Raw genomic sequence first — 21,271 nt, 5'->3', positions numbered from 1 at the left:
GTTACTCCAAAATTCAATCTTATTATGAGTGATTTACAATTATTTCTGGCTATCTGCACGCCAAAGTAGTTTTTCCCATTCTGGAGCCGTTAATATTTCCCGCGTAATAGAGTTCTTAAATACACGAATACATACTTACATATAAACGTCTGCGTATTAGGGTGGAAACATTTTGTTCAACATTATTCCTAACAGACTCGGATTCTACGTAAAATTATAAGAAAGCATTAAAACAAAACAATCTTTAATTAATACGAAGTTAATATGAATGATAATATTTACATAAGCACTAGAATTTTATTTTGTTTCTCAATACAAACTTGTACTTTTTGGGTTTTTGGTACTAAAAATAAATTTTTAATATCTATTTCTTATTTAATAAATCACAAGATGGTCGGTTGGTTGTTTGGTTTAAGTGGTGATTATTCAAGATCCAATTAGCACTTCCGCACCATTTTGTTGCCACAGCAACCAACAAGTTATACAGTTCATTCTCACACGGCTATATCCAGTCTGTTGAGAAACCTTATAAGGTTGTTTACGTCTATACTAGCCAAATTAAATTAAAATTTGCAGAAAAAAAAACAGTCCTTTTTTCCAATCATTAATTTTTTTACAATTAATAACGTATTCACAATTATTTTGGCTTTAGATACTATTAAGATTCAATACGTGGTGTATTTCCTCTACTTTCTTATCTTTACTATCGTATAAACAAACTGCTTCTTTTAAAATTTGAAGGGCTCGAAATAGACTTCAGAGCTTTGATTTAATGGGCTTCTCTTCTTATAATTGTATGTAGAATCCGAATCTGCTAGGAGCAACGTCGAAAAAAAAGTTATATAAATTTATCCACCATAATGTATGCGCATATTTAAATACATAATTTCCATAACATTATCGGATGTCGACTATTCTAACAAATGACAAAGTTCCAAACTTTTAGGAGTATTGGCAAACATTATTAAAGCCACAATACATGGAATTATGTGCGCTTATTGATATGAGTACATACTCGTATATACGAGTACGTACTTATCTCATATGTTTAAAAACATATAAATTCAAATAATTGGGGAGTAGTATTATGTTAAGTGTGCCTTCCATAAACGCATGTTTCCCGACATCAAAGAGCCAAACTTGCCAACTTATACTCATGAGCATCTGCTCATATACTCATACATACGAGGTGTGATAATTAAGTTTTAGGAATTTGTGAATAAAATACATACAAACTAAGTTACGAGCAAAACTTGGCTATTGGGTCAAGAGCCATTGTTACTCCCTTTCCCTGGTTATGTAATATGATGATTTATAAATATATTTAAATTAAATAAATAATTAAGGTTATTATTGACCTTTAAAGTAGTCTCCTTCCATCTCTATGCAAAAATTTCTGCCACGATTGGAAGCACCGACGGTAGTAATTAGCTTCCTGCATAAGATATGCAGGGGCTATGCTGAATTCTGAGTTCCCTTAAGGTGCGACTCCATCTTGGGGAATAAGAAAATGTCGCATAGGCAATAGTGGAGCTATAGGGCGTGTGTGACAAAGTTTCAATACCTTTTTTCATCAAAAACTCTAAAGGATGAGAAATAGGCTGGCATGTGCTTGTGAGTAAGATTCAGCTGTTCGCAGCGAGTTCGGACTGCACACTTGAGATTCTTACTCCCAGATACTTCAGAACACCAAAATATCATCATAGAACTCTCGAGTTACTATTTGCTCAGCAGGTACAGATTCACGATGAATGATGCCGCGGATATCGAAAAACCCGATTAACATTGCCTGTAGTCGCAGCTTGGGCATCTTTTTGGCAGACCGCTCCTCTCATATTTCCCATAGTGTTGACCAAGACCGGCAGTTTGGGCTAACCGTGTGTGTGTAGTTCATCTACCGAAAAACGAAACCCTCAGGTAGTGGTACTAAACACGCTTTCTGTTAAGTGCTTTGTATATTTATTTCATTCTGCAATTCTTTGTTTGAATCGAAAAATGCGCTATTTTTGTAGCATTTCCTTATATTTCGATTTAATAAAATATATAAATTCACTTTTTCTCATTTATCTGACATTTATGTAACATTTTTATATAGTTTAGCCGATTTTGTATAATTAGTGCCCTGGGATGCATCTTAAGACAGTCTTAAGAGCGGCACAAATTCTTTAATGAGGCTTGAATATTTTTTCAGCAAGCCCGCGAACTCTTTCAACGATCTCTAACTCTCTGTCCAAGTCTTTACAGAAGATTATCATGGAGTCGATATCACTGCAGTCTCCCACAGCGAGTCATTCTCATGACTAAAATATCGCTTAGTCGTTCTCAAAGCGAACCAATTCCGTGACAAGAGAGCCAAGTATTTTGCACATGGTCTTAAGTTCGTTTGAAAATTGGTTTAACATATTTATAGGCTCCAGTATTATATCAAATACTTATCCAAGGTTGGAATATATCTCGGGTTTGATTTTCAGAGCGTGATGGTTTTCAGCCAGCCTGGTCAACCTAACCTAACCTGACATATCCAATGTTGAAAATTTTGGTATGAAGTTGTTTAATGCCTTCGATTAGTTTTAATATTATATTATTATTATTATGAAGAGATTTAGCACTGCAGCCTAAAATATCTATCATGGGTTGAGAGTATTTCTCTGAGCCCAACTTCCTCAATATATTTTAATATTTGTTCTATTTTATTGAGTTTTATTTCCTCCTACTGTAAAATATGTTTACCCAGGTGTTTATCCCATTAACGCATCAGTGCTGAGTTCGATGCCTGCACATGTTTGGCGGTTTCAACTTCCTCTCTACATAACCTAAATGAGCCTTTGGTGTATTTTAGCTGGTTAGTAAGATGATAATGCAATCTACAATTCCCTGTGATGTTTCAAAATCTAGAATTTCTGTGATAATTCTAAAATTATTCTTATTTAATTCTATACAATCCTTAAATCGGTTTAAATTAAAGCTCCCTATCATTTTTTTTTCATTGCGTAAGCTCGGTAGATTGGCCCAATATGATCTTTTTTGCTTTTCCTCTACTTCTTGAATAAGAAAGTAGGAGTTACCTTTTCAAGGCCACAATATGCTTCTGTATATATTTTATCATATTTTAGCCCCAGTTCTGATTTTTGTTTTAATAATTTTATAAATTTTTATTTTTTAAGATCAAATATACTTAAAAAATGTTTCCTTTTGGAAAAGATTTTTCTTCGTTATTTGTAAAAAAATACTTATACAAAACTTATTTTTCTTTAATCGCTGAGAGATTCATATTAAGATTCCATTACCTTTTCGAGTTATATACAAATATTTACAGCTAACTAGTGAAAAATACCGCACATGAAACGGACGAGTATACGCTGGCGCTTCGATTGACTTTTAAGTGACGCAATTAATTGGTTAAAAACTTCGAAATACTGTTTTCTACAAAAATGTTGTAGTGTTTTGAATTAAAAATATTCATTAACTCTCATTTAGATCATGGAAATACCTCATTTCAGCGAAGAGGCATTTTTAGGTATATTCAATTACTGAAAATATAAATGGTTTATGAATTGAAGATCAATCACTGAGTCAAACTGATGTAATGAATGATTTGCGCTATTCAAAAAATTACTTTCGCAAAAAAATCATTAAACACAAACAAAACTTCAATTTGAACTAATAAATTCTCCTTTCCAATAATATTAACGACATGGTATTACCAGTTCTCGTATTAAGTATAACTAAATTCGGAACTAAATTGCCACACCTCGTACTGGAGTTTTGCGCGCAACCAGACAACCCAACAACTCGTTTAAACCTTTCGAATATACATAAGTTAAAAGCAAAGTTAGACTTGTCGTACCCGTAGGGCTTCGCAGAGTTTTGGCAACTTTCTCTGAACTATTTTCATGGAGGGTAAAGAGTGTTATGTGTTAATACCACATTCCTCACTGTCAAGTGAGGCAGACTCACTGGTCTCACGTTTTCGTTTTCAATTTTTATCTCACCATTTAATGGAATGATTAAATTGATGGCAAAAACTTTATCAAACGCCAACAACTCGGTGCCGAAAGATACAATAAGAGCAGAGAAGGAAACCGAAATAAACACGAAATGTAAGCAGAAACTTTTGCTGTAAACAAAAACAAAACAAAAGCCTCTCCAGGTTTTTTCATTCGAAACTGAGAAAAAATGGTAATGAATGAAAATTTGTGAAGTACTACAATTTAATTTCAGCTCTTTCAGGCTTTTCTGATGCTTGCCTACAGCGTTGTTATTCAGTCTGTTATGTTCGTTTACTTACTTATTATTATTTTTGCTCTTTATTTAAGGTTTAACGAATACCTCAGCTCCTGCTATTCTGCTCATTTGAGTCGTGGATCGTCCTAGCAGCAGCAGCTGAGAAAATATACAATGCCTCAACGTTTACTATAATTGCCATTTAAGGTCACTCAAACGAATTATCCACTCTTCCCAACCGAGTTAAAATTAATAACCCAGAATGCATTCCTTTTTTTAATGAAGGCGAAAGGTGAACTACAATAAAGTTAGGCGAAGCGATAAGTGATAAAGGAATTTGTTGAATATCTTCAAATTTAAACTGTTTAAAATGAAAACCGAGTAAATGGGCTCAAAATATGGTAGATTTCTATACAAATTTAAGTGCGACTTCATGCCAAGTACTCCTAGTATTTTGGACGTGGTCTTAAAATTTTCTGAAAACTGATTTTTTTTTCTTCTGGCTTCAGTGTTATAATAAATATTTTGTATCCTTTCAAATCAAATCAAAATTTAGAAGTTTCAACTTCATTCAAATAGTTCCTCCATGCCAGTATGTTTTTAAGGATACCTCGCAAGCAATGCCAAACTTCTAATTGCTTAACTTCGAAAATCTAAGTATCATTAAACTCTCTGCAACGCAGATACACTTTCGCTCAACCGTTTTCGTTCCTATTTTCTTGTTTCTCTCCTCACTATAATTTGTTTCATTTTTTAATTGCATTATTAATACATCTTTATTTTACTATTTCGTTCTCTCGCACAAAAATACAGGGCTTCCCAAGTATGAATGTATTTATTTTTTAGATTCAAGCAGACATGTTTTCTTATGTATTAATTTATTTTCAGTCTACAGACCAATACTATTAGTTAAAAGTTACAAAAATATTCAGTTTAAATCTTGAAATATTAACATCAAAATCTATAATATTGCTGTTATTATTACAGAATCGCGTACATCCCATGAATAATTGGTTCATTCTTTGAGTAAATGGTTTTGTTTGTTGAATGAACGCATAAACGAATATTTCAAAGACTATGGAGCGAGTTAGGAGCTTGACAGCGATTTGCAAAACCATTGCGGTTAATGCTGCCATTGATAACATTGTGAACTAAAACTAGTACGAAATAAATTCTTCTCCCACACAATGACAAAGTCTGTCTGCCGATTTGGCCAATCAATCTTGTTCGAAGTGAATTTGGTAAATATTTTTTGAGCTCTTTCGATTTTTTGGAATGAGCCCCGATGTGTGGGCTTCATATTTGAGAATGACCACTTGACATCAAAAATATATAACACCCTGATCTTTCATTTAGTAAAGGCGATTTAGTGCACAGTGATTTAAATGGTAATTAAATAAATAAACGTTTAATTTGCCGGTAAATGTTATCTCAACAAATTTTTTTACAGTGAGATATAAATGGTTTAGTGTACACCGTTGCACGCACATATATCTGACTACAGACTATTGCTGTCAGATGGTTTGCGTACTTGAAGTAGGAGTTTACAGCATCCGCAAACATTAGGCAGTTGGCAAATTTAAAATGAATCGGTAAGTCATTTATAAAAATAATCAATAAGAATGGGCCACTGTGAGTGCCTTGTTAAAGACCTGAATAAATCTCAATTAAAGTTTTAGAGACAATATAACCGACTTTCACAAATAATTGTCTGTTATTTAGAAAGCTGGCAAAGAAATCGGAGAGTTTTCCCCTGATGCCATCATGCTTGAACTTTTATGAAATAATTGAATGATCAACTCTGTCAAAAGCCTTTGAGGAGTTTGTATATGGAATATAAAATCTAGCTGGGCATGGTTATTAAAAGCATTCATTATTTTATTAGAGGTTAGAACTAGACTAGATCAAGCTGATATTCCAGCCAGGAAACCATGTTGACACTTAAATAAACTTTTTAAAAAGTTTGAATAACTTCGCATGAATAATTGAATCGAATATTTTTGCTATAGTATATTGCTAGATCTGTAGTTGCAGACATCATTCCGGTTGCCCGAATTGTAGAAAGGCTCAATCGAGCAGAGTTTCTACGAATCAATAAAAATCCCATTATCTACACATTTCCGGAATACAGAATCTGGAATCTCGACTATTTCGCACAATTTTATCTTTTGAAGCACCAATTTTCTACTTTATAGCTCAGTCACATAAACTCTATTCAGACCGTTCAGAGGCAATTGGTGTGAAATCATTCTTCCGAGAATTTCGCTTGCAACAAATTCATTGTTTTATTGACTAGGTGTCAAAACTTCAAACCAAATGTTTTTAATGTCGTCCATGCGCAGTTCCATCTCAGGTGAGCTAAGTATTTCGACCATGGTCTTCAATTTTTTTGAAAAGTGATTTATTTGCCATCTCGAATTTACTAAAAAGTAAACTGAACATATTGTGAAACAAATTTTTTGATTTTGAGAATTATTCAAGGGGTTACAAATGTCCAGCAGAGTCAAAAATTCGCTAGAAGAAGAATTGTTTTTTGAAGGGATAACAATAGAAATAAATATAAAAAAATTGTATGCATTGTTTATTAGTTCTTAAACTTTATAAAACAATTTATTTTAATTTTTCTTTACGAAAAGTAGTATATAAAAATCACGTGGCCTAAAGTACAATGAAAAAAAGTTGCTCCACGGTCTGCATCATTTCTCCTTAAAATTTTGATGGATCTGTAAAAAGTAAAACAATTCTTGTTAAATAAAAATTAAATTTTGTAATTTACGGCATTTTAAAAAAAAGTTTGCGTTTTACGTCATAAATGTCTCACTTTAACTATGTTTATAAAATGTTTTAATAAAAGTATTAAAAATCAAACTTATAGAGAAAACACTTTCAAATATTTAAAAAAACCCGCATCAAAAAATATTAAAAACTGTATGAGTTATCATGCAGACCGGGCCAGAAAACATAGTTTCGACATAAATGAGTTTAAGGTTTGAGGTACAGGAGCGCACGAACCGCTCTCTACCTAGTTAATGGGCTGTAGAAGATATAATATTGGGAATTCCCGTATAAAAACTTCACAGTTTATTCTTAAAATAATATACTTTCGAAATATTGAAATTTTTTTGGAAAATTCTGGACGTATATAACCCTTCAATGTTGAAAATTTGGTATGGAGATTCAGAGTCATATAAATTATTAATTATTTCCCCAGTTCTTTTTAACATTTTGTTTTTTATATTTTAATTTTTTTGGGTAAAATAGAATTTAAAAAAATTTCCTTTGAAAATACTTAATTTTTTATCTAAAAATTTTCAGAAAAGTTTTTGGTCATTTCAAATTGTAGATTTTTTCTTTACTTTTCAAAGCGAACCACTGCTGTCCCATATTTGCATATATCCGGCCAAGGACTATCACTTGTATGGAAACTGCTTGTGAAGCTACAACAACCATTCCCACGACAGTCAATTTTATGTTGTCAGAACGACCGGAATAGATATCCGGCCAATGACTGTCACTTCAACATTATTCCCCACTCATGTGTAGAGTATATTTTTGCTGCTATAATAACAACAAAAAATCCGTGAATCTGCTTACTAATGCACATCCTGTACCAATCGAGCCTTGTAAGACTTAAAGACCGAACTCGTACGCTAAGTTCGCCATTTGGCGGTTCCAGGCAGGCCCAATAGTTGCAAGAGTCGTTCAATTGAAACTACAGCGATTCAATTGAAAATGCAGGACGAATATGCACTTATATTTTTATTTATTATACCTTTAGCAAAAAACAAATTGAATTGGAAAAACTATTAGAATTAATTTAACATCTAAGTGTCTCGACTGCTTCATTTCTAAAACTCCAATAAATGAGTAAATCTTTCCCGGAATAGTTCATCTACCTATCTATCATTTCTATATTTTTCGTATATTTAAATAATATGGGTATATGAGAAAATTATATTATTCTCAAATTTATCCCGAATTGCAAAAAAAATCTTACATATGGATTATAGAACGGCCTGAGATATAAACATGAGAATTACAATATTAGTTTATCACAGTTTGAAAATCTGCAAAGGCAAAATGGTGCTAGATCTCAACTTGAGAATCCAAAGTTTCTGAAAGATGAATAAACAATTTTTTGGAGCTGATTAAGCCATAGCTGCTTTCATTCATCTTCTTAGCACTAACACAGGAGTGCATATGAAAATAATGTTTGTTACGTTAAACTGAATGAGACACCAAATTTCCATGTTTTCTCACTTCATTGGAAAATTTGGCATATTCTCTTACTTTTCGATATTTCGCAATCAAGATCTGTAGGGTAATACAGAACTGGATGGTAGCATACCATAAGGATTTCTGCTAGGACTACATATGTGGAAACTGGTATAATTTCAAGTTCCAGCAGGCATTTCAAAATTCATTTTCTAGATGCGTTGAAAAGGCAAAACATTTACTGCCTACTTTTAGAAAAGGACAAAATTGCTTAGTCATGTTTAGCATACGATTTAGCTATCATTCAAAGTCTACAATAATTTATTGTATATAAATAGTTATTTATATTAAGCCCTATGATCAAAAAGTACCGGGAAGGTGATGTTAGCTGTTTTCTTCGATTGGCAAGGCGTAGTGCACCATGAGTACCTTCCATCGGGTCAGACAGTCAATAAAGAATATTATTTATCCGTTTTGAAGCGTTTGAAAGATGCTGTACGTCGCAAACGGCCGGAAATGTGGGCAAACAATTTTTGGATTTTGCATGATGATAACGCGCCATCGCATGAGCCCAAATTGTGCTGGATTATTTGACCAAACACCAAGTAAATACCATCGTGCATGCACAGTATTCACCTGATATGGACTCGTGCGACTTCTTTTTGTTTCCCAAGTTGAAGTTATCACTTCGTGGGAGGAGATTTCAGTCGGTAGAGGAGATCAAAGAGAATGCGACGAAGGAGCTGAAGGCCATCCCTTCGTTAGCCTACCAGGGGGCATGGAGGACTGGGTTAAACGTTGGCACCTGTGTGTTCCTTCAGACGGGTCATATTTTTAAGGAGATAAAATAAATTTGCCTGAAATTTAACTCTGTTTTGTTTTATTTTAACATTCTCGGTGCTTTCTGATCATAGGGTAGAATACTAAGAGATAATCATATAAGAGATAATGGTAACATCTTCTTAGACTTTTACTTTGCTTTATTTCTTATTTTTATATTTATATCAAGACACATTGAACAGGAGTAGCAGTGGAGCAAAAAACAACAAGAGCAGTGTATTTTAGTTTTGCTTTTGGTCCGTAAAATGTCTAAATCTGTAAACAAACATTGATAGTTTAAACTTTAAAGCAACTTAAATACATTTCGACATTTTAGAGACCAAATCACTACATATTATAAAACAAAGTCGCTTTTTCTGTCCCTATGTCCCCTTATACGCTTAAATCTTTAAAACTACGCAACGGATTTTGATACGGTTTTTTTTAAAGATAGATTGATTGAAGAGGAAGGTTTATATCTATATAATGTGAAGAAATATATAAAGGGGGCGTGGCAATCGGTCAAAATGTGGCAAAAAAACATAAATTTTTTGTTTTCACGGCCATAAATCATAAACGAATCAACCAATTAAAATGAAACTTTCTTGAAGTTTAACTTTGAAATATTTACTTTCATTCTGTATCAAAAAAAATAATTGATTTATTTGTTATTTAACCAAAATTGTTTAAACAAAAGCAGCTCTTTTTCCAAAAAAAGGTGTTTGTTTGTTTGTTCGCTGTCAACCGAATGAAGCAACAGGCGTTAAGCGATAATCTCACCACCACACCTCATTAATGTTGAATTACATCGTATGGTGACGTATGTATGTATGTATTTACGAATCGCTCGCATTATTTCATTTCGGACGTATGTACATATGTATCTATGTATGTACTGAATTCCATGTAATTATATGTACATACAATTTTACAGCGAAATAAAACGCTATTTTCACGTTCTATATTAGTAAATCGCACATAATTAAAATACAGTTTTTGAATAGTTTTTATTGATTCGGAGCGCGTTTAGTTTGCTATCGATTCCATACAATAACATTTTTTGTCATTTACTTTTTACGACAACTAATAGCTTATTTTCGAAGCGATTTCAACAAATGGGTACAACATTAATCCTCATCCAATTAAATACCTTAAATACATTGTTGTTTTCATATAGATCTATGTATATGGCTCTTTACAGCATATAATTAAAAACAATATTTTTCAAGATATTACAACAGTAATTAGTAATTGAGATCTACCGGAAAAATTGCGTTAGCTGTTGCGTCATCCGGCATTGCCGCAACTCTTTTGGAAAGAGTCTTTTGGAAAGAGGCCGAACCACACACTCTACAATGACGCACCCGCTGAAAATCGCCACCGATGATGATAACAGCTTCTGTAGTGTTTCTAGACAGAGCAATACAGGAAAATTGATGCGTGACTGCTCATTAATAGTCTGGGACGAAGCTACCATGTCAAACAAGACGTCTGTGGAAGCACTGGATAGGACAATGCGCGATTTGCGCAACAAAAATGCACCTATGGGTGGATGTACAATTCTGTTCTCAGGAGATTTCCGTCAAATCCTACCAGTTGTGACTCGAGGAACACGTGCTGACGAAATAAATGCTTCGCTAAAAAGATCCCACCTTTAGTCGTATGTCAATAAATTAGAGCTTAAAACTAATATGAGGATTTCGTCATCTTCACGTGAGAACAGGCTATTTCCAGAGATGCTGCTAAAAGTTGGCAATGGAGAATTAACACAAAGTGAGGGAAGGATTAACCTAGAAAACCTTTGTGTTTTGATAGACAACATCCAAGAGTTAGTCAACAATGTCTATCCAGACATTGATAACATAAGTTATAAGACAATATCTTGGTTTAAAGAAAGAGCTATTCTGTCACCAACTAACGAACAAGTAGATAAAGTAAATAACTTGATTATTTCAAAGATTGATGCGCCGACGAAAATATACTACTCGGTCGATACTGTTCTCGATTTGGAAGAAGCTGTTCAATTTCCTGCAGAATTTCTAAATTCTTTGAAACCGTCTGGACTCCCTCCTCACAAAATGGAGCTGAAAATAGGTTGTCCTGTTATTTTATTAAGAAACCTAAGTCCACCTAAACTTTGCAATGGCACGCGTTTGCTGGTATAATCACTGAAAGCTTTCATAATAGAGTGCACAATACTCACAGGATGTGGTACCGGAGAAGATGTATTGATTCCCCGAATCCCTCTGATACCATCGGATCTACCATTCCAATTTAAACGCTTACAATTTCCGGTAAAGACATCTTTTGCAATGACCATTAATAAATCTCAGGGTCAAACCTTCAACGTTGCAGGCTTAGATTTGAGTGTTGACTGTTTTTCACATGGCCAACTGTATGTCGCTCTTTCAAGAGTAACCTCTAGAGAAAACATGTTTGTATTGTCTAATGACAAGAAGGCTATGAACGTTGTATATAAAGACATTCTGTAATATAGTAATTGTTGTAAAAATAAAATAAATACATATGTAAAAATACAAAAAGTTAATATGCAAAAATGTAGGGTATGAATTTAGATATCCCAAAGATAGCAGGAAATCTTCATGCTATAAAGAAAGGGGAATTGTTTTACTCCAAATTTAACGCGTGCGGGCCACGGGCAGTAATGAATAAGCCAAAACTACTGGATCGATTTTAATCATTTTTTCAGTGAGTGACATAGGGTATATATTTTATACCCGTGCGAAGCTGGGCGGGTTGCTAGTTAATAGATAAAATGAAGTCAGCTGCTCTACTGAATCGACAAGTTGAATGTGCCTTGATTTATATAAGTATTTATATTTATTTCGTTTTTTTTATAGGACTATGAATAAGTTCGTTACGGTTTTACAACAGATGGCGTAACTTGATTATTATTCCATCGATCCACATTTCCAAACATTCATTGGAGAGCTACTGTCGTAAGGCACAAACGTCAGTATAAGTTTTTTATTTGAAGCGTAAACAACAATATTTTTACCACACTTGAAAATGTCGAATTTCGTGCCAAATAATGTGTTTTTGCGGGGAATTCTTCTTCATTATTTTAATATGAAGAAAAAAGCAGCCGAAAGTCATCGTATCTTGGTGGAAGTTTATGGTGAGCATGCTCTATCTGAGCGAACGTGCCAGAAGTGGTTTGCACGCTTTAAAAGTGGTGATTTTGGCTTGGAAGACGAAGAACGCGAGGGTGCGCCGCCAAAGTTCATGGATACCGAATTGGAGGAATTGCTCGATCAAGATCCGGCTCAAACGCAAGAAGAGGTTGCAAAAACTTTGGGAGTTGATCAATCAACCATTTCCAAACGTTTAAAAGCCATGGGAATGATCCGAAAGGTAGGCCATTGGGTGCCGTATGAATTGAAGCCAAGAGACGTTGAACGCCGTTTTATGGCATGCGAACAACTGCTTCAACGGCACAAAAGAAAGGGTTTTTTGCATCGAATTGTGACTGGCGATGAAAAGTGGGTCCATTACGACAATCCAAAACGTCGGGCAACGTATGGATACCCTGGCCATGCTTCAACATCGACGTCGGCGCAGAATATTCATGGCCTGAAGGTTATGCTGTGTATCTGGTGGGACCAGCTGGGTGTTGTGTATTATGAGCTACTGAAACCGAATGAAACGATTACGGGGGATGTCTACCGACGACAATTGATGCGTTTGAGCCGAGCACTGCGAGAAAAACGGCCGCAATACGCCGATAGACACGACAAAGTTATTTTGCAACATGACAATGCTCGGCCACATGTTGCACAAGTGGTCAAAACATACTTAGAAACGCTCAAATGGGATGTCCTACCCCACCCGCCGTATAGTCCAGACCTTGCGCCATCCGATTACTATCTCTTCCGATCGATGCAACATGGCCTGGCTGACCAGCACTTCCGTAATTACGATGAAGTCAAAAAATGGATCGATTCGTGGATTGCGGCAAAACCGACCGAATTTTTCACAAAGGGAATCCGTGAATTGCCAGAAAGATGGGAAAAAGTAGTAGTAAGCGATGGACAATATTTTGAATATTAAATTTGTAACCATTTTACGTCAATACAGTTTCAAATTTCGAAAAAAAACCGCACGAACTTATTCATAGTCCTATATTTGAAAATTCTTTTACAATTATTTTGAAACTAAAATTTGTTGAAGACTAAAATCAGCAAAGAAAGACAAATAAATAGTGAAGAGATGAGACTCACGCCACCTATGGATTAAACGCTCGCTCTCTCTCTGAGTTTTAGTATTCACTTCGAGTATTTACAAGCAATTTAGTGTACTGGGCTAAAATAATAACTACAAAAAACCAAAAACAGAAAAACATAAAAGTAAATAAAACACACAAAGCAGCGCCGTTGAAGAAATTAAATAATCTGTCCATTTTAACAAATCAGCTCGCCTTAATTCATTCAAACGCCTTCAAATAGAGAATGGAGGTATGAACAACAAACGGGCGAAAGCGCGCAAGTGGTGCCGCATTTAAGAAAACTTGTTAACCCAAAATCACAGCCAACCACAAGTTCAGCGCTTAATGCAACTCAAACTTTACGGAACATCTTGAAAGTAATTAAAATCGACTGTCCACGCTTGCAATGGTCAGAGTCGTTTTCACAACATGCTGTGTCAGCCAATGCCAACTTTGAAAATTTTACGCATTTTTTTATAGCACTGCGAATCTTTCTCTGCTTTTTCTTCATTCACTTTCAATTACCTACTAATATTTGTTTAGGAGGTTTTGATTTTTATTCTTAAGGTGGGTGGTTAGTGTGGGTAAGTGTTGATAGGGAACTTTTAATTAAGTGCCCTCCATTTGAATTACCATTTTAATTATTTAAGGGGGTCGTGATTAAAACTTTGATTAATGTTTTTTGCTTTTTTTGCATTTTTATACATTTTCTTTTTGCCGTGTTTTTAGTGTATTTTGTGGTAATGATTTCTTTTAAATCCGATTTTTCTTCCTTCCTTTGCAGATTTGTGAATTCAAAGTTAATAAAGCGTACGCTATTGTTAGTTCATCAATGAGCTTCTGGATACCCGGTTTCGTTATGGTTTTTATGTATTACCGCATTTATCAAGAGGCTGTTCGCCAGGAACGACTCGTTTACAGGTAAGAAGAATACAATAAATGATTTACTTATAACAGATTACGTGGGCGATTGTACAAGGTGGCGCAAATACAGCTGCAGTATACAAACGGACAAGTAATGGAGAGCGTAAAAGTCAAAATAAAGGTTTCCAGTACTCAAAATATTTTTTTTTGTATTTATTAAAAAAGTTATTCAAACACAAAATTGAATGATTAATGATAAGTCATTAATTTTGCGGCACGTTCTATTACGATTGTAAACAAGAATAGCTGACCACTCGTGATGAGACTCGTGCTATTAGGCTTTTTTTTTAATTTTTTCTTAATCAGCCGTGTGTATCGGAAATTACGAAATTGAAGTTTCAGGCTTGAAAATGAAATTCAGACGGGAAATTCATTTCTAAGGAAGAAATAATACAAAATCAATGCATCCGTTTTGGATGCCAAAATGATAATATAAATATTGCTAAATTTCCATCCTGGTACAGCAAATTTAACCCATCAGGACAAAAGCCCCACTTTCCAAATAATAACACTCGGAGCCAAACCACTACCTTTATACGGTTACGCATTGGGCACATCCTCTTGACACACGAACACCTCCTCACAGGGAAACCCAAAAACACATGTCCTTGGTGTGGATCACTTTCCACGGTCGACCACTTACTAGATGAATGCCACAATCTCCGAAGCCACAGGATCAAAATATTTGGCGACATTAAACCCTCCGCACTTCTTGAAAAAACTTCCTCTGAAAACATTCATAAAATTTATAACTTTCTGAATCAATGTAAGTCAATAAAGATTATTTAAACTCCATAATTAGAACTAAATCAACTCAGGTATTATATTCTTAAAGAAAGAGTCGTAAGCCCTGGCAGCTAGTACTCCTTTATATTTAGATATAAGCATTTTGATATATCTAATAAATAATAATAATAATAAATATTGCTAAAATTTCCTGTGAATCCTTTTCTTAAATACTTCATTTTCAAAATATATTTATCATTTATAGCTGCACCCTTTTTTCTTAATTTTATATGTATCTCTCCCCTATCTTAATTATATATGCATGTATGTTTCCTTTACAGATGTTAAGTGTCTTTTAAAAATAATTGCTAGTGATAAAAGTTTATTCCAATAACTATTACAAAGAAGACAAGTTCGGATCTCATTTTTTTAATTATTTCCTCTAAATATTGACCGTCACGTCAAATAGACTCTTGGAATCTGATACTCTGATTCTCCATACTCCGTGACACTCGCTGAAGAAGTGATGTTGGGATGCCACTAAAATCGCGAAAGATATTTTCTTTTAATGCGGAGATGGTTGCTAGGCTTGCTTCATGGAGTTTACTTTACTAAATCTTAAAAATCACTGAAAAGGCTTATCAGGGGACTGTGAAGTGGCTGTTGACGTCTCGAACCCACTAGTTCTGTCACTTAGGTGTCCCATTTATAAAAATGGACTTCGTCCCCCCAAAGTTTGTGCTTACCGTAAGAAATTGCTTCAACATTGTTTCACAGAAATTTTCACGCAAATTGTGTTCGTTAAGCTAAAACGCTTGTACGATTTCAATTTTGAAGACTGAAGTCTAAGATCCTTCTTCAATATTTTATGCACAATAGTTTATGGAAGTTCACGGGCTGCCTCTCCTACGCACGGATTGACGCATATTGTCGAGTTCAAGCGTGTCAGGCAATACTGTTTTTGTTGTGCCACAAAACGTGAGCAAAAGAGGGCGTTAAGTTTGTTCATGTTCCAAAAGACAACATGAAAAGAAAAGATTGGGTTGAACCGTGTGGCACTTCATTGAAACCAGGCGAAAATGTTTGCTGCATCACTTTTCGACAACGGATTTCGAGGTCGGAAGAGGACGAAGTTGTCTAGTGATGCTCTTTCGATGCCTATCAAAATTTGAAATGGCTAGAATGAGCCCGAGACGACCCATCCTTTAGTGGGCGCTTTTTTATAACTCTTTTCTTATATATCCTATATAGTGGTTTTATTTAAACGGATTTTGATTTAGATCACATACTGATTGTGGAATACTTCATCTGGAACAAGAATTGACTCGTCTTAAGAAACGACTTCGGAAACTGAATAAATTCAAATCCAACGTCAGCTAAATACTTTCGGAGGGGCAGATTAAAAAGTTAAGAGGCCAAAACAATTCATTGCGCTTGGGACGTTGTGGCACAGTAAATATCCAAATTTCGTACATGGATTAACATACATAGACCTTCTGAGAATCGGAAAAATATTTCTTTTGTGGGAACCTACATAGTCGTTTTTAAGAAATAGGTTGTCAAAGCTTTTGTAAAATGTACCGAAAGTTGCTGAAATTGAATTTGAAATTGAATTTGGACAAATCCTCGGGAATAGTTGAAAATATGAATAATTAAATACCATTCATAATATAACATCAATTATTCTACTCATATCGACCCTTTTTCAATTTTTTACTACCTTTTCAGAAAGGACGCAAAACGTTTTACTTTCATGGGCAAATGCATTTTTCCGAATAGGTAGAAGTCACAAGTAGCATATCAGATAATTTAATGGGATCTTAAGTTCTATTCCGCTTGACATTTCGGTGTCAAAGAATGACCTCTATCAATTCCTTACCGTTTTTTTTTATTTATTTATTGAACTATCTGTAGTAAATTAAGCACATAGTAGCTCTAGGTGATCTGTAAAAGCTATAATTATGTTTTAGACTTGAAATAAATGAAATGAAAGCGGAAATGAAAACACTAAATTACTGCGATGCGAACTATAGGGTTTTCCAATAAGAGGTGTTATTTTGATATTCAAAGAAAAATGCTATTCTTTAATATAAATGATCGGATGTTTATTTCATTATAGAGAGGAAGGTATGCCGTTAATAGTGGAAAATAACATCAGGCAAATGATCACCACGACCACGCTTGCAGAACAATATCCTTTTCATGAAATTTTCCATAACCGAATTGCAAAGTGGCTGCCCTATGTCCTCGATAGCCTCACGAATTCCATCTTGAAGGTCTTAAATCGGCCCTGGGCTCTCTTTCCCGTGGCCCCAAAGAAAAAAGTCACAATGGGTTAAATCACAAGACCTCGGTGGCCAATTGTGATCACCTCTTCGAGAGATAACACGGTACGGAAACTTTTCCGGTAAAAGATCAATGGTTTCGTTGCTTGTGTAGCACGTAGCGTCGTCTTGTTGAAAATAAACGTTGTCCAGATCAATACCATCCAATTCCGGACATAAAAATCGTTAATCATCTCTCGATAGCCTTTTATATATTTAAATAACACCTGTTTTTTGGAAAACTCTTACAATTGTATTCTCTATCTGTGCTTATTTAAATTTTTCGGATTTTTAAGCATTCCGAGTATTTTGGAAGTACGAGAACATTTGACTACAATTTCTACAGTGCTACACACTTAATTAAAGAACAAAGGTGAAAACTCCTTTATACAAATGCGCATAAATTCTTAGATGAAAACTTAGCCGTATATAAAAAAATTGAAAATTTCGTGCGCCCTAGACAAAGTTCAGTGTTTAAGCTCTTTGGTGTAGTCTATATTTCATTTGCTCATACACCGCCTATATATTTACAGTGATAATTTTTGGTTGCCTTTAATTACTTAACTATAGGAGTGCTTATACATACATACTTTTCCTTACTTCATTTTGTTGATTTCATTTTTTACACTACTGAGTCTTACTCTCTGTATCTAACCCCCAAGAAAAACAGTTGTTGGCCATGCGTAATTGAATTTCTACACTATCGGAATTCCCTTTCTATTAATATCTTTTTATTACCATTTTCTGCTTTCAGATCCAAAGTCGCGGCCCTGCTACTGGACAAACATTTGCAGATTAGCCAAATACCCAAACCGCGTCCTAGCATTCAAGTCGAACAGTCCACCATAACAACAATGCGTAGAGAGCGTAAAGCCGCACGCACGCTTGGAATTATAATGAGCGCGTTTCTACTATGCTGGGCGCCTTTCTTCCTATGGTAAGTGAAACAAAAAGATTATATACGTATAAATATATAATATAATATATATAAGCATGCTTCATATATTTATACAACAACACAACTAACCCATTTTACATACATATACATATATATAAATACTTTCTACCCTTAATGCTGAATATTTACTTCAACTTTAAATACTCTGCTTAATACGCGCCCATTCACCCACTTCTCATCATCATAGCCTTCGCCATTTCGCCTTCTTCCGGCTTTAGTAACATACATCCGTTTTAAAGTATTAGTAGCTCGTCCATCTACTAGTTATTAATAAATAAATTTTGATTTATTATACTTTTTTTTGTTGCGATTTTTTTCTATTTTTCCATTTTCAGGTATTTAACGTCCACACTTTGCAATAGCTGCACCACACCACGCATTGTTGTTGGTCTACTCTTTTGGATTGGCTACTTTAATTCAGCCTTGAATCCCATCATTTACGCTTACTTCAATCGTGATTTTCGCGGCGCTTTTAAGAAAACATTGAAGGTAAGTTGAGAATTTCATGTTTTTTTTTAGTTTGCAGTGTAATTATTTGCCGCTTGCTGCTTGTCAGGACAAAATGCACTTTTTGATTTAAATACAAGAAGAAAAGTTTATAATTAACACGGCTTCTTCTAAAAACTTTACTCAAACTTTACTTAAAACTCACTACTGCCATTACAACTCCCACTTCTTTCACACATATATAGGGTGGTCCATATATTTATGCTATTTTGGCAGTCAAGTCAATTCAATATCATATCAAGTCAATATCATATATCCGCGGAACGAAATTAATCGTTTTACGCTTGAGCAGAGTTGGGAAATATTGCAAACTTATTTCCAGAATCAATGTTGTCTGGACCCAACAGTACGTTTATTGAAAATAAGTGAAAACCATCTATTCTAACGAAGCGCATTTTCCTCTCAGAATCGGAAACCCGTAAGTGGTCATCAACAAGCCAATGAATCCTCAAAGAGTAACAGTTTGATGTAAATTTTGAAGCGATGGCATCAATGACCTTTTTTTAATGCTGCTGGAAACGCTATTTCGGTCAACACCGAGCCCTACCAAGGCATGATAACCGTGTTTTTTGAGACAGAAAATTTAAGACAGGGCGTACCATGCTGCAATTGATCTCTTGGGCAATAAGCTCGGTAATCGTGTCATCAGCCGTCTCGGGGATATCAATTGGTCAACACGGAGCTGAGCTCGCCGTTAGATTTTTTTGTGGAATACTGTAAACCACCAATGTTATGCGAATATCCACTAACTGTTCAGTCCCTTAAGGTGACTTGCCCATGGGGTAGAGCAAGAAATTATCAGCAAGGTCCTGGAAAACTCGGTTAATATGCTGCTAAGGGGAAGCCAGCTGAGGCTGCTACATTAATGAAATCGTGTGCCATAAATAATGGGAATGTTTGCTCTTTTGAATAAACCAATAATATACCGAAACAAATTTATTTTTTTAGTTTTTGAATTTTGGGAAATAAACCACTCTATGCACCACCCTGTATATATATTCTTTCTATGCCTTTTAATTGCTGTGTACTTTCATACAACCAGATCTGAACATATTTAGTAATCAAAATTTTACATGTCTCCGTCTACAGATGCATTAAATACCAATAAATCTCAATGCCTGCTAAAATTCAATAGAGAGAATACAAGAACATTGATCGGTGTAATAACTGGTCATTGGTAGGTGTAACAACTGGTCAATAGGTAACCATGCAAGAAGGCTGGGAGTTCCATACTATGATTATTGTTCAAACTGCTACAATACAGAAGAAGTAGAAACTATTAAACACCTCCTTTGTGAGTGTGAAAGATTAGCTAGAAGAAGACTTCACACGTTTGGTAACAGATGTAGCGGACATTGCGCATCTTAAATTAACGGAGTTAAGCTCTTTTATAAAAGCCACAGGATGGTTTTAAAGGGATCCCATAGTATAGGGAAAAAGTTCTAGTGGTATCACAATGGACCTATGATAGGTCTAAGTGTGCCATTTTTGGCAGCCACCAGACCTACCTACCTGCCTACCTATTTTTTGAGGATTCAGCCATTTCCCTCACCAAAGTGTCAATTGGGGAAAGCACAAATATTACATATTTTTATACCGCCGGTACAAGGACCTCATTTCGCGTGCGTATGAGATTTTATCATAGCAACGGAGAAGATAGGTTCACCATACAGAAGAACACTTCTTACCACGCTTGTGTACAACCTGTATTGCTGTCTGGGGTCTTCTGAGTTCCCCGTGAGCCGAGATAGCGCGGCTGCCACTTTTTCAGCTTTCTCTACGACATACTCAATACAATCAAACATAATACCCACATATTTGTGATCAGTTTTTGAGACGATTTCTGCTGCTTATTAACACTGCCTCTGTTTTATATTGCATTAACTAGAGGCTCACTTCCGCCTGTCAGGTCTAATTTTGTGAAACTGCTACAGTTGCTACTTCTAAAGTATCCAGCACAAAATATTTGACTCTTTGCAAACCCTCGTATAAGCAATACCAGAACTCTTAGTATGCTCATCTTGAAAAAGGAAAAATTTAGTATGTATAGAGTTAGCAAGCAGCTCTCAATAAGGTATCTTAAAGCTACTTGCTTCATTTAATTTGGAGTGCTTCTAGATATGCGGAAGTCTTCCTTTGAGAGTCACTTCTTCAATGACTTTTAATATAGTGCTGCTACGAGGGGTGCCTTTTATATTTCGGGATTAGAGAACAAAAACAAATTTTAATCATCGAAAATCACTTTATTGTTTTTCAAAATATTCTCCATGAAGATCTAGACACTTTTGCATGCGTTTGAACCAATTGTTGAAGCACTTTTGCCACTCTGAATGAGGTACCTCCAAAACA

At 34.9% G+C, this 21,271-nt stretch overlaps 1 protein-coding gene across 1 annotated transcript in view; it reads left to right on the top strand.

The window, feature by feature from the left end:
- Positions 1 to 21,271, top strand: part of LOC128871465 (octopamine receptor beta-1R) — a 101,967-nt gene that overhangs the window by 67,878 nt on the left and 12,818 nt on the right. The window contains exons 4-6 of the mRNA XM_054113342.1: positions 14,268 to 14,404; positions 18,212 to 18,394; positions 18,751 to 18,904. Of these exons, the coding sequence (XP_053969317.1) occupies positions 14,268 to 14,404; positions 18,212 to 18,394; positions 18,751 to 18,904 (474 nt within the window). The remainder of the gene's footprint in view (positions 1 to 14,267; positions 14,405 to 18,211; positions 18,395 to 18,750; positions 18,905 to 21,271) is intronic.

The sequence above is a fragment of the Anastrepha ludens genome, chromosome 2 (genome assembly GCF_028408465.1).
Source record: "Anastrepha ludens isolate Willacy chromosome 2, idAnaLude1.1, whole genome shotgun sequence".
In the NCBI taxonomy this organism is placed as follows: Eukaryota; Metazoa; Arthropoda; class Insecta; order Diptera; family Tephritidae; genus Anastrepha; species Anastrepha ludens.
The sequence above is the reverse complement of the archived record's forward strand: the minus strand, read 5'-3'. Positions and strand labels throughout refer to the sequence as shown.